This window comes from Salvelinus sp. IW2-2015, linkage group LG17 (genome assembly GCF_002910315.2).
Source record: "Salvelinus sp. IW2-2015 linkage group LG17, ASM291031v2, whole genome shotgun sequence".
Classification (NCBI taxonomy): Eukaryota; Metazoa; Chordata; class Actinopteri; order Salmoniformes; family Salmonidae; genus Salvelinus; species Salvelinus sp. IW2-2015.
Genome location: NC_036857.1, coordinates 27,074,728 through 27,088,644, shown reverse-complemented (window position 1 = coordinate 27,088,644; position 13,917 = coordinate 27,074,728). Strand labels below are relative to the sequence as shown.

At 39.2% G+C, this 13,917-nt stretch overlaps 1 protein-coding gene and 1 pseudogene across 1 annotated transcript; both read left to right on the top strand.

The window, feature by feature from the left end:
- The first annotated feature begins 6 nt into the window (after positions 1-6).
- On the top strand, positions 7-4,040 carry LOC111976309 (hepatocyte nuclear factor 4-alpha-like; annotated as a pseudogene).
- Positions 4,041-5,549: 1,509 nt separating this feature from the next.
- On the top strand, positions 5,550-13,425 carry LOC111976625 (hepatocyte nuclear factor 4-alpha-like). Its single transcript, XM_024005611.1, is given in 11 exon segments — positions 5,550-5,703; positions 7,336-7,510; positions 7,753-7,847; positions 8,530-8,636; positions 8,895-8,954; positions 8,956-9,051; positions 10,799-10,886; positions 11,064-11,216; positions 11,380-11,616; positions 11,856-11,978; positions 12,465-13,425. Coding segments are annotated over 11 exon segments (1,365 nt in total). The 5' UTR covers positions 5,550-5,615; the 3' UTR covers positions 12,608-13,425.
- Positions 13,426-13,917: the final 492 nt, after the last annotated feature.

Below are 13,917 nucleotides of genomic sequence, written 5' to 3'. Positions count from 1 at the left end.
GGGGGGTGAGAAGGGAAGGCACTTAGCTTCATGGACAAGTCTTTTTGATCAACTGTCAGGTAGCTGAGAGGGAATTTGTTTGTCCAAACCACTGGGAGACATGGACATGGCAGACTATAGTGACGCCCTGGACCCAGCCTACACCACATTGGAATTTGAAAACATGCAAGTGCTCTCCATGGGCACAGGTGAGTCAGAGTCATACGTTGCCTGGTTGAACTTTGAGACTTTGGCTACTGAAGTTTTAGTTGATGTCATCAAAAGTAGCTGTCTTTGTCCAATCTTGTATTGGATGCAAAAGGATGAGAATGTGCTTTTTCTGATAATATGATCACCTTTTGTTGCAATAGTAACATTCAGGGGTTTTGCACAATACACACAATGCATCTGGATGATTTGTGGTGAAACAACTGTTTGGTAGAGAATGACCTTATCTGTTGTAACTTGTAGACTGTATATTTGACCTAAGATAGAGTTAAAACAAATAGATATTCACTATATGATTTAAGTGACATGGACACTACTCTCTTGTTACATGCATCTATGTTCCCACGCATTTCGGAGGTCCATACAATGAGAAAAGCATTTCTCAGAGTTCTTTGACAGCATGATAGTTTTTTTGAAAGTGAAACATTGGCCTTTCTAGTCTCCCATGACATTCAGCTGTGAACTTGATTCTGAAATTAAACAATTTCCTCTGAGGAAGAAAAGGCAATGACCCTTGAAAGACAAATCGAATTGCATGGCCAATATCATCTGTGTTATCTTACTCATTGTACAGGCTTATACACATACATATTCAGATTGTTTATGATACGTAAACAGCATACAGTACATTGTATATGTGTAGTTATTTCAACAATAAATGTTTTACCAGTATAATTACAGCTTTACTACACAGGTATAACGTTGAGTAACTCAATGTAAAGTTTGGCAGAAACCTTCCATACTGTATGATTGATGAACCAGTCATCTCATTGATGACTTTGAGGAGGGTGAGACTGCCTGTCTTCCAGTGATTGCGTTTTCAAGAGGTAATCAAATCCTGGATCAGTTACTGTTTACCTTGGACTGGGATTTCAGCTACTACTCATGATAGACAGTAAATATACTGTAATAGACCATAGCCTGATCATAGCCGTATTAGCCCATTTGATCAATCAGCAATGACAACTGACCGACTTTAATGTAATCACTTGATGCGGTTGTCTCACTTTTAAAACTAACTAATCAAATGTCTGCTATTTGATCAATCACAATGACACTGACCGACTTTAATGTAATCACTTGATGCCCGTTGTTTCTCACTTTAAACAACATAATCAAAGTGTCTGCCCATTTGATCATCAGCATGCACTGACCGACTTTATGTAATCACTTGATGCGGTTGTCTCAACTTTTAAACTAAACTAATCAAAGTGTCTGTTTGCTTCGAAAATATGTTAAGTTAATGACTGAATTAATATTCAGTCATTATATTGACAATTAGTCAATAAATATGAGGACTGAGGAGAGCTACGAGTGACATGACTTTTTCATGTTTTATAGCAAACATTCTGCTAAAAGGTAACAAATATTTCAGCATCACATAACATTTCCTCCAGCTCAAGCTTTCTAACTCTTTTCACTAGTCACTCCACACCATCCATCCCTATACTCACAGGCTCAACTTCCAAAAGTTCCAAGCTGTGAATTATTTCATTGTCATCAAAATGTCTAGTAACTACTTATCCACTGCCACACATACACATCCTCTTCCCTAAGTCAAAACATTGATGACCCAAAGACCTCCTGACCTGAAGAGGAAACTGGATTGATATTAGCATTTTTCCGACAGCTCAAAATGCTTTACATAGTGTAGCACCCACAATATCTCGTCTGTCTGTTGTTCAGACTCCTCACCGGCTAGAGTGCCAACATGAACACAGCCAACCACCTCGGGGCGGTCGCCCGTGTGTGCCATCTGGGACAGGGCACGGGCAGCACTACGGGGCCTCTAGCTGTGACGGCTGCATAAAGGCTTTTCCGCCGGAGTGTTCGCAAAAACCACATGTACTCATGCAGGTGCGTATATACAGTACATTATACGCAAGGCAAACAACAGAACACCATATTCCGGTCATTGGCAAGAATAATGACAGTGAAGTTGCAATTGCTGATTTATGCCTCTAGAGCCAGAGATAACAATGAAAGAGATGACTTATACAGACGGTTGCAATAATGACACTGGCATATTCAACAACAGTTTCTCTCTACTGCACACAATTCAATCTAAGCATTCTTTCTAACTGTCCTCTCCAGGTCAACAGGACAAGTGCATTGTGGACAAAGACAAAAGGAATCAATGCAGATACTGTCGATTGAAGAAAATGCTTTCGAGCTGGCATGAAAAAGAAGGTATACAATTCATTCAACTTCATTCAATGGTAATTTACAAGAGTGAAAGAAGTGAAAAAATGATTGAGATGATTGAGGCCTATTGGTCAATAGTTGGTAGTATGTATATTGCTCAGTCTCTACTTTTGTACGAAGAACGTGATGACACTAGCAGTATTTCATAATCTCTGGTAAAGGATATCCTAGAACTAGAACGTCCCATTTTTATAGCCAGTCCCTATCGTAGCATGGTAGAGCCGAGCAGAGCCATTGGGACTGCTCATGAGGTAGTGTTGCAAGAGCCAGGAGCCAGCATTTGTTAATGGTTGACTCCATGATGCACTAAGTCTATGACCAGCTTATGCTGAGCAAAACAGTACTTGGGGGAATTGTGGGGGAATTATAGCCCACACATACTGATAAACACCATCAACCTTGGGGACACTTTTTGTCTCCTCGAATAATGCTTAATATGAGTCAATGATAAATATCCCCATTAATAATTGTTAATGAGTGTCAGATAATATTGTATGCAACCGTTTTATTATGAAAAGAATGGCATATTGAGTTGTATGACTTTGTAGGTTTGTCAAGTTGAGTCAGAATGCAGTATGGGAGTGCTTTGAACTGAACAGTTTCTGGTAACAATAGATAATAAAGGATCTATTCTATTCTGATAGCTACGTTTATTTGTTTCTCAGGCTGTACAGAACGAAAGAGACAGAAATCAGACCAGAAGATCTAGCTATGAAGACAGCAGTTACCATCTATCAATGCACCATCCAGGCAGATGTACTCTCAAGACAGGTAAGGCCCATGGATATGGCTTATTTCGATCGAAATCATTGTATAAGTCATTTTAAAGTCATTTTAAATTGCCCCAGAATGGGTAAAAGTTGTATTGAAATAGAATTTATTTTGGTTAAATAAGTGGTGTTTGAAATTTGTCTATGAATAGAACACACAGTATTATTATTGTGTGTGTGTGTGTGTGGTGGTGTGTGTGTGTGTGTGTGGTGTGTGTGTGTGTGTGTTGTGTGTGTGTGTGTGTTGTGTGTGTGTGTGTTGTGTGTGTGTTGTGTGTGTGTGTGTGTGTGTTGTGTGTGTGTTGTTTTGGTGTGTGTTAGATATCCTCACCTGGGCCATACTGAATGGTGACGTCAGGACGAAAAAGATAGCGACCGTCACAGATGGTGTGAATCAATGAAACAGCAGCTGCTGTGCTGGTAGAATGGGCCAAGTACATCCCTGCTTCTGTGATCTGCCTCTGGATGACCAGGTAAGACGTTGCACTAGATTTACAGAAGACTTGGACTGGACTGGACTAAACTAGGTTGGACTAAACCATACTACTCTTATTCTGGGGTATTGCACTTTATGGGCCATTTGACTTGGACTAAAAAGCCTGCAATATAGGTCAGGAAACCAGTCTGATAGATAATTCAAGTATTATTAAAACCTATATTTAACCAGGCAAGTCAATTAAAGCACAAAACAGTTATATTTACAATGGAGGCTAAGCAAGAAGCAAAAAGGCCTCCTGTGGGTCGGGGGGGATTTAAAAAAATAATGTTGGAGTTAAGTTATTATTGTCATTCCTAAAAAGAACAACTTAAAGCTATGTGTCATGGAATATACATCTCTCCAATCAGCATTTTGAGTAGGAGTGCTGCTGCTGTAAAGACCTCCGAATCCAAAGAAGGGGTAATGTATTTGAATCACCAGTTTACAATATGATAGCTGGTTTGAAAGTTCTATCTGTGCTCAGAACCATTCCAGAATCATTAACGACATGTGATGACCAGGGCTTGGTAACTGATTTGCTGAAATTGAATTAGTGAGGGATCCAACAGGATATCTTCACACACTTACTTGACTCTGGTCAGCTCTTCAGTGACCTAAAAGGTGGTGGGAAAGCTTCCTTGTTGTAATGGTTAGGTATAAGTGGCATAAGAGGTATAATATTTCCAGGGTTGGGTAGGTTACTTTCTAAATGTAATCCTTTACATGTACTAGTTATGTGTCCAAAATTGTAATCAGAGTAACGTCATCTGATTACTTTAGTTACTTTTTGTTAAGGGGAACCTTAAGAGGCATTAGAAGAAGACAAAAAGAATCCATCAAACTGTTGAAAATATTCCTAAACATAATTACAGGGCTCTTCTGTAAAAGAGACTTGTTCTCAGCATGACTCCCTGCTGGTAAGGTTCAATAAAACTCTCAAATAAATCAAATGCATTTGGTGTGTCATCATAGTGGGACTCGCTCAGGTGAACAAACTAAAACTTTGTTCAATGCTGAATCTCAATCTAATTGAGAAACAGAAAGGAGTCATAATGTATCTTTTCCGACAAACATCCTTTCTGAATTTAAAAGTAATCTCAAGAAGTAATCATCTAGTTTTTCAAAAGTATTGTCTTTCTGATTACAATATTTTTGCTGGTAACAGTAAGCTATTTTGTAATCAGATGACATGAACTTACTACATGTAATAAGTTACTCCCTGTCACGCCCTGACCTTAGAGAGCCTTTTAGTGTCTCTATTTGGTTTGGTCAGGGTGTGATTTGGGTGGGCAATTCTATGTTTGTTTAATCTCTCTCGTGGGGTAAGAGTGTCTTGGCATTCTTTGGATGGCCTACAAGTTGAGCTTCCAATTTTTTGGTCAAAGCCATCAGTTATCTGATGGACAACTGGTTTAAACTGGCAGGAAACAACAAGAGGTGATGTCAAGCAAGTAAAGCACAATGATTTGGCTGAGATTCAACATTTTATGTCTCTCATAGTATAATTGTTGATCTATTACTGACAGCACGGTGGAAAGAGAAAGAAGGAAGGCGAGAGAGAGAGAGAGAGAGAGAGAGAAGGGAAAAGATTGAGAGTTCCAAGTTATGTTATCTTTGAGAAAAAACAACTGTGATACACCAATAGAGGAGTCTAGTTAAATATCAACTTGACATTCACCCCACCCCTCCTCTAGTTAGCAGCCTAACTGGGAGGAGGCTCCTCCTGTCAGTCACAACCAGGCTCCTCATGGCCTCCTCCTCCGGAGCTCTGGAGAAGAGACTGTCCCCATCGCATACTCAGCGGTATCTCTATCTACCTTTATGAGGAGGAGCTTGGCCAAATATGGGAGAAGGGGGAGGAGGGGTGCAGGGGGGCACTTAGCCTCTTGGACAAATCTTTTTCCCCACTGTCAGGTAGCTGAGAGGGAATTTGTTTGTCCAAAGAACTAGTAGACATGGATATGGCAGACTATAGCGATGCCCTGGACCCAGCCTACACCACCCTGGAGTTTGAAAACATGCAAGTGCTCTCCATGGGCACAGGTGAGTCAGAGTCATACGTTGCCTGGTTGAACTTTGAGACTTTTGGCTACTGAAGTTTTAGTTGATGTCATCAAAAGTAGCTGTCATTTGTCCAATCTTGTATTGGATGCAAAAGGATGAGAATGTGCTTTTCTGATAATATGATCACCTTTTGTTGCAATAGTAAAACATTCAGGGGTTTTGCACAATACACACAATGCATCTGGATGATTTGGTGGTGAAACAACTGTTTGGTAGAGAATGACCTTATCCTGTTGTAACTTGTAGACTGTATATTTGACCTAAGATAGAGTTACAACAAATAGATATTCACTATATGATTTAAGTGACATGGACATCACTCTCTTGTTACATGCATCTATGTTCCCACGCATTTCGAGGTCCATACAATGAGAAAAGCATTTCTCAGAGTTCTTTGACAGCATGATAGTTTTTTTGAAAGTGAAACATTGGCCTTTCTAGTCTCCCATGACATTCAGCTGTGAACTTGATTCTGAAATTAAACAATTTCCTCTGAGGAAGAAAAGGCAATGACCCTTGAAAGACAATCGAATTGCATGGCCAATATCATCTGTGTTATTCCTTACTCATTGTACAGGCTTATACACATACATATTCAGATTGTTTATGATACGTAAACAGCATACAGTACATTGTATATGTGTAGTTTATTTCAACAATAAATGTTTTTACCAGTATAATTACAGCTTTACTACACAGGTATAACTGTGAGTAACTCAATGTAAAGTGTTGGCAGAAACCTTCCATACTGTATGATTGATTGAACCAGTCATCTCATTGATGACTTTGAGGGAGGGTGAGACTGCCTGTCTCCAGTGATTGCGTTTTCAGAGGTAATCAAATCCTGGATCAGTTACTGTTTACCTTGACTGGGATTTCAGCTACTACTCAGATAGACAGTAAATACTACTGTAATAGACCATAGCCTGATCATAGCCGTATTAGCCCATTTGATCAATCAGCAATGACACTGACCGACTTTAATGTAATCACTTGATGCCGGTTGTTCTCAACTTTTAAACTAAACTAATCAAAGTGTCTGCCCATTTGATCAATCAGCAATGACACTGACCGACTTTAATGTAATCACTTGATGCCGGTTGTTCTCAACTTTTAAACTAAACTAATCAAAGTGTCTGTTTGCTTCGAAAATATGTTAAGTTAATGACTGAATATAATATTCAGTCATTATATTGACCAATTAGTCAATAAATATGAGGACTGAGAGAGCTACGAGTCGAAACATGACTTTTTCATGTTTTATAGCAAACATTCTGCTAAAAGTAACAAATATTTCAGCATCACATAACATTTCCTCCAGCTCAAGCCTTTCTAACTCTTTTCAACTAGTCACTCCACACCATCCATCCCTATACTCACAGGCTAACTTCCAAAAAGTTCCAAGCTGTGAATTATTTCATTGTCATCAAAAATGTCTAGTAACTACTTATCCCACTGCACACATACACATCCTCTTCCCTAAGTCAAACATTGATGACCCAAAGACCTCCTGACCTGAAGAGGAAGACTGGATTGATATAGCATTTTTCCACAGCTCAAAATGCTTTACATAGTGTAGCACCCACAATATCTCTCTGTCTGTTGTTTCAGACTCCTCACCGGCTGAGAGTGCCAACATGAACACAGCCAACCACCTCGGGGCGGTCGCCCTGTGTGCCATCTGTGGGGACAGGGCCACGGGCAAGCACTACGGGGCCTCTAGCTGTGACGGCTGCAAAGGCTTTTTCCGCCGGAGTGTTCGCAAAAACCACATGTACTCATGCAGGTGCGTATATACAGTACATTATACGCAAGGGCAAACAACAGAACCACCATATTCCGGTCCATTTGGCAAGAATAATGACAGTGAAGTTGCAATTGCTGATTTATGCCTCTAGAGCCAGAGATAACAATGAAAGAATGACTTATACAGACGGTTGCAATAATGACACTGGCATATTCAACAACAGTTTTCTCTCTACTGCAACACAATTCATCTAAAGCATTCTTTCTAACTTCCTTCTCCAGGTTCAACAGACAGTGCATTGTGGACAAAGACAAAAGGAATCAATGCAGATACTGTCGATTGAAGAAATGCTTTCGAGCTGGCATGAAAAAAGAAGGTATACAATTCATTCAACTTCATTCAAATGGTAATTTACAAGAGTGAAAGAGTGAAAAAATGATTGAGATGATTGAGGCCTATGTGGTCATATTGTGGTAGTATGTATTATGCTCAGTCTCTACTTTTTGTACAAGAACGTGATGACACTAGCAGTTATTTCATAATCTCTGGTAAAGGATATCCTAGAACTAGAACGTCCCATTTTTATCAGCCAGTCCCTATCGTAGCATTGTAGAGCCGAGCAGAGCCATTGGGACTGCTCATGAGGTATGTTGCAAGAGCCAGGAGGCCAGCACTTTGTTAATGTTGACTCCATGATGCACTAAAGTCTATGACCAGCTTATGCTGAGCAAACAGTACTGTGGGGGAATTGTGGGGGAATTATAGCCACACATACTGATAAACACATCAACCTTGGGAGACTTTTGTCTCCCTCGAAGTCAATGCTAATATGAGTCAATGATAATATCCCCATAATAATTGTTAATGAGTGTCAGATAATATTGTATGCACCGTTTATTATGAAAAGAATGGCATATTTGAGTTGTATGACTTTGTAGGTTTGTCAAGTTGAGTCAGAATGGCAGTATGGGGAGTGCTTTGACTGAACAGTTTCTGGTGAACAATAGATAATAAAGGATCTATTCTATTCTGATAGCTACGGTTTATTTGTTTCTCAGCTGTACAGAACGAAAGAGACAGAATCAGCACCAGAAGATCTAGCTATGAAGACAGCAGTTTACCATCTATCAATGCACTCATCCAGGCAGATGTACTCTCAAGACAGGTAAGGCCCATGGATATGGCTATTTCGATCGAAATCATTGTAAGTCATTTTAAAGTCATTTTAAATTGCCCCAGAATGGGTAAAAAGTTGTATTGAAATAGAATTTATTTTGGTTAAATAAGTGGTGTTGATAATTTGTCTATGAATAGAACACACATGTATTTATTATTGTGTGTGTGTGTGTGTGTGTGTGTGTGTGTGTGTGTGTGTGTGTGTGTGTGTGTGTGTGGGTGTGTGTGTGTGTTTGTGTGTGTGTAGATATCCTCACCTGGGCCCATACTGAATGGTGACGTCAGGACGAAAAAGATAGCGACCGTCCACAGATGTGTGTGAATCAATGAAACAGCAGCTGCTGGTGCTGGTAGAATGGGCCAAGTACATCCCTGCCTTCTGTGATCTGCCTCTGGATGACCAGGTAAGACGTTGCACTAGACTTTACAGTGATAGACTTGGACTGGACTGGACTAAACTAGGTTGGACTAAACCATACTACTCTTATTCTGGGGTATTGCACTTTATGGGCCATTTTGACTTGGACTAAAAAGCCTGCAATATAGGTCAGGAAACCAGTCTGATAGATAATTCAAGTATTTTATTAAACCTATATTTAACCAGGCAAGTCAATTAAGCACAACAGTTATATTTACAATGGAGGCTTAGCAAGAAGCAAAAGGCCTCCTGTGGGGTCGGGGGCTGGGATTTAAAAAAATAATGTTGGAGTTAAGTATTATTGTCATTCCTAAAAAGAACAACTTAAAGCTATGTGTCCATGGAATATACATCTCTCCAATCAGCATTTTGAGTAGGGAGTGCTGCTGCTGTAAAGACCTCCGAATCCAAAGAAGGGGTTAATGTATTTGAATCACCAGTTACAATATGATGAGCTGGTTTGAAAGTTCTATCTGTGCTCAGAACCATTCCAGAATCATTAACACTGTGATGACCAGGGCTTGGTAACTGATTTGCTGAAATTGAATTAGTGAGGGATCCAACAGGTGTATCTTCACACACTTACTTGACTCTGGTCAGCTCTTCAGTGACCTAAAAGGTGGTGGGAAAGCTTCCTTGTTTAATGGTTAGGTATAAGTGGCATAAGAGGTATAATATTTCCAGGGTTGGGTAGGTTACTTTCTAAATGTAATCCTTTACATGTACTAGTTATGTGTCCAAAATTGTAATCAGTAACGTCATCTGATTACTTTTAGTTACTTTTTGGTTAAGGGGAACCTTAAGAGGCATTAGAAGAAGACAAAAAGAATCCATCAAACTGTGAAAATATTCCTAAACATAATTACAGGGCTCTTCTGTAAAAGAGACCTTGTTCTCAGCATGACTCCCTGCTGGTAAAGGTTCAATAAAAACTCTCAAATAAATCAAATGCATTTGGTGTGTCATCATAGTGGACTCGCTCAGGTGGAACAAACTAAAACTTTTTTCAATGCTGAATTCAATCTAATTGAGAAAACAGAAAGGAGTCATAATGTATCTTTTCCACAAACATCCTTTCTGAATTTAAAAGTAATCCAAGAAGTAATCATCTAGTTTTTCAAAAGTATTTGTCTTTCTGATTACAATATTTTTGCTGGTAACAGTAAGCTATTTTGTAATCAGATGACATGTAACTTACTACATGTAATAAGTTACTCCCTGTCACGCCCTGACCTTAGAGAGCCTTTTATTGTCTCTATTTGGTTTGGTCAGGGTGTGATTTGGGGTGGGCATTCTATGTTTTGTTTTCTATGATTTTGGTATTTCTATGTTTTGGCCGGGTATGGTTCTCAATCAGGGACAGCTGTCTATCGTTGTCTCTGATTGGGGACCATACTTAGGTAGCCCTTTTCCCTCCTTTCAGTGTGGGAAGTTAACTTTGTTTGTGGCATTAGCCCTTAAGCTTCACGGTTGTTTTGTATTGTTAATTGTTATTGTCGGCGTCATTTCTAATAAAAAGGAAAATGTAAGCTCACCACGCTGCACCTTGGTCCGCTACTTACGACGGCCGTGACACACCCCAACCCTGAATATTTCCCATGTCTTATCAAATAAATGGTTTCATAGAAGAGACAGTTAACATGGAGACTAGCATGTATGCTGGTAAGAGGTGTTTTGCTGCAAGACAGTTTCAAGGTTAAAGCTAATAATGAAATGACTTTACTTTATTTCAGGTGGCATTGCTGCGAGCTCATGCTGGAGAGCATCTTCTGCTTGGAGTTGCAAAGAGGTCTATGTTGTACAAGGACCTCCTGCTATTAGGTGAAGTCAAGATAACATCTTAGCTACAGTACATCACATATGTCATATAATAGACTAGTTATAATTGTCAGAATAGTTTATGATAGCAATATGATACTTGTTTGGGGGGGGGGGTTCATCAAACACAGAGTGATCCTACCCTACAAGACAGTTCTTTTTTTCTGTTTTTTTTTATAGGAAATGACCACATTATTCCCCGGAACTGCCCCGAGTTGGAAGTGATCCGGGTAGCAGTTAGGATTCTGGACGAGCTAGTGCTGTCCTTCCAGGAGCACCAGATAGACGACAATGAATACGCTTGTTTGAAAGCCATTGTTTTCTTCGATCCAGGTACTACATGAAACACATCACTTTTAAAATAAACAGACTATCACTCACTGWTGTTACCAGTGAGTAACACAACTATTGACTAGAAATGGTTGTTCTACGAGCAATATGACCAGGCAGTGAGTGACCAAGCTATTGACCAAACACCTACTCTCTCCTGCTCCAGATGCCAAAGGTCTGAGTGACGCCAGTAAGATCAAACGGATGCGTTACCAGATTCAGGTCAGCCTAGAGGACTACATCAACGACCGGCAGTATGACTCCCGGGGACGCTTCGGAGAGCTGCTCCTGCTGCTGCCCACACTACAGAGCATCACCTGGCAGATGATCGAACAGATACAGTTTGTCAAGCTATTTGGGATGGCCAAGATTGACAACCTGCTCCAAGAGATGCTCTTAGGAGGTTAGCCTTCTTGATATTGTTACTGAGAAACAACAATTCTAAATCTATGGCCAAAAGTAATGCCAAAAGAATTGAGTACAAACAAGTTTCCATTAGTTCTATTGTCTAAAYAAGTGTACACTTTTCAATAGGATAAAATGCTAGTTAGTTATCATACTGTATTACCAATGGACAGTYTCACAGTGAATGAGGAAACTAACTGTTTGTGTGATTTTTGCATGTTTTGTGGTTTCCCTCAGGTTCTGCTAATGAGACAACTCACACACCTCACTCTCTGCAGCCACATCTGGTTCAGGAACACCTCAGCAACAATGTCATTGTGGTCAGCAACATGGCTACTCCCATCCATAACGTCCAAATCTGTGAGTATCAATAACTACATATGCCCGACTTTAAATGTCCAACTCTGAGGGCAGGTTCCCCAAAAACAGTTTAAGCCTAGTCCTGGATTCAAAAGCACTGAAAGTTGTGTACGGGACACCGACCATAAAATGTACCTAAAAATGCCTGAGATTCTCAACCAACGATGGGCTCAGTGGCATCAATCCACTCCCATTTGCAACAGTCAGGTAGTTGGAAGGACAAACAAGCTTGGCAGAATAATCCACTAAATTCTTCAGAGAGACTAATCAGGCTTACTTTGTCAAAGAAAACGTCTGTTATTTTTTTCTTAACATTTTTAATTCCCTCAGAAATTTCACAAAAGTGCTTATTCCTTGTCTGGAAGAAAAAAAAGTTTTCTTTCCAAGTAATGTCATGCCACAAGGTAAATATGCTGCTTTGCTGTGTACCTGACTGTGTAGTTTAGTGAATTCCTTCACTAACTGATTCTTTCTGGTTTGTTGCAGCCACTCCTGAAACTCCAATTCCCTCTCCTCCCACAGCCTCCAGTTCAGAACACTATAAGATGGCTCAAGGGGTTATAGCCACCGTGCCCAAGCAAACTAGCTCCATCCCGCAGCCAACCATCACCAAACAAGAAGCCATCTAACATAGAACTGGACCCCACAAACCCCGTCCAACAAAGCATTCACAATTTCATAATCTTCACTAGTATCTCTATTTATTTATACATACTCAGTATAAAGATGAAAAACAATTCATATGTGAGAAACACTTATTCTCAACAAATCTCAGGAGTGTACTGTACAGTTGGGATACATTAGTCAACTGACCCCCACCAGAGGTACATAGGCCTAATAATATTATTACATGTACAATGTAGTATCAAGCAGACAAGAGATGAGAACGACATTGTCATGGTTTTAAATAATGTAATAATGTGACAGACATAGCTATACAATAGGTAGTCAATTGGTTCAGATTATTTTTTTTTTACTTTTTCAAGTTCTATTCAACTTGCTGTATGACAGTTGTGTTTCATTGAAATATGTCCCTGTCTAATATGGTTTAATATGTCCCTGTCTATATGTTCTAAAAATCGCTATTTAGTTCTGTAGTAACGTGCTTAAATGTTTGAATTAAAACAGCGCAGTCCATTTAATACTGTATACTTTCTATGGAGCCACTTCATAAAAGCTTAAGGCATTCACAGGTTGAGGAACTCACAATGTTTTCCAATTTGAAATAAATGCATTGCATTGGTGTTTAGATATAACAAATATTTGCAGTTTTACTGTAAAGACATGTTAGTGTATTTTGTTTGACTATAGAATCCTTTTGTGTCATGGTATTATAACTACTAAATTACAGAATAAACTGGCCTTTCATTCAATACACTGGAAAGATGGGCAATATGTTTCACCTTACAATGTGAAGATGAATAAAATGTCGATGTTTATTTTTAAATCACTTTGCACTGCCCCTTATTTAATTACACAATACAAGTACTTAATGGAACCTTAACTTATATGGTATGAGACCAATAACATRTAAATTAAAAATGTAGAAGGCATAGCCTATCCACTGTTAATAAACCCTGATTTTATGTCAGAAGGAAAACATATAATTTGCTACATTATTTCAGAGGTCTCCTCCTGTCACCCTATATCTATCACACATTTGTCTGGAAAAGTCAATATTGTACAACAAGTTAAGTGAATGAGAACTAGATGATTTGTTATCTTCATTTTACTGTTCTTAGTTATTACTAAGCTATGGTATTGAAGATGAAGATAGCCTACAATCATCAAGATGTGTATTTCTCAATTATTATTAGCATGGTATTATGATATGGATAATGGTCAATGACCATAATGATATTCAATGTTTATTTATCGAGGACAGGTTAACGCTGGCTAAAGAATTAAAGTGACATTTCAAAACCAGTTTGAATTGCTT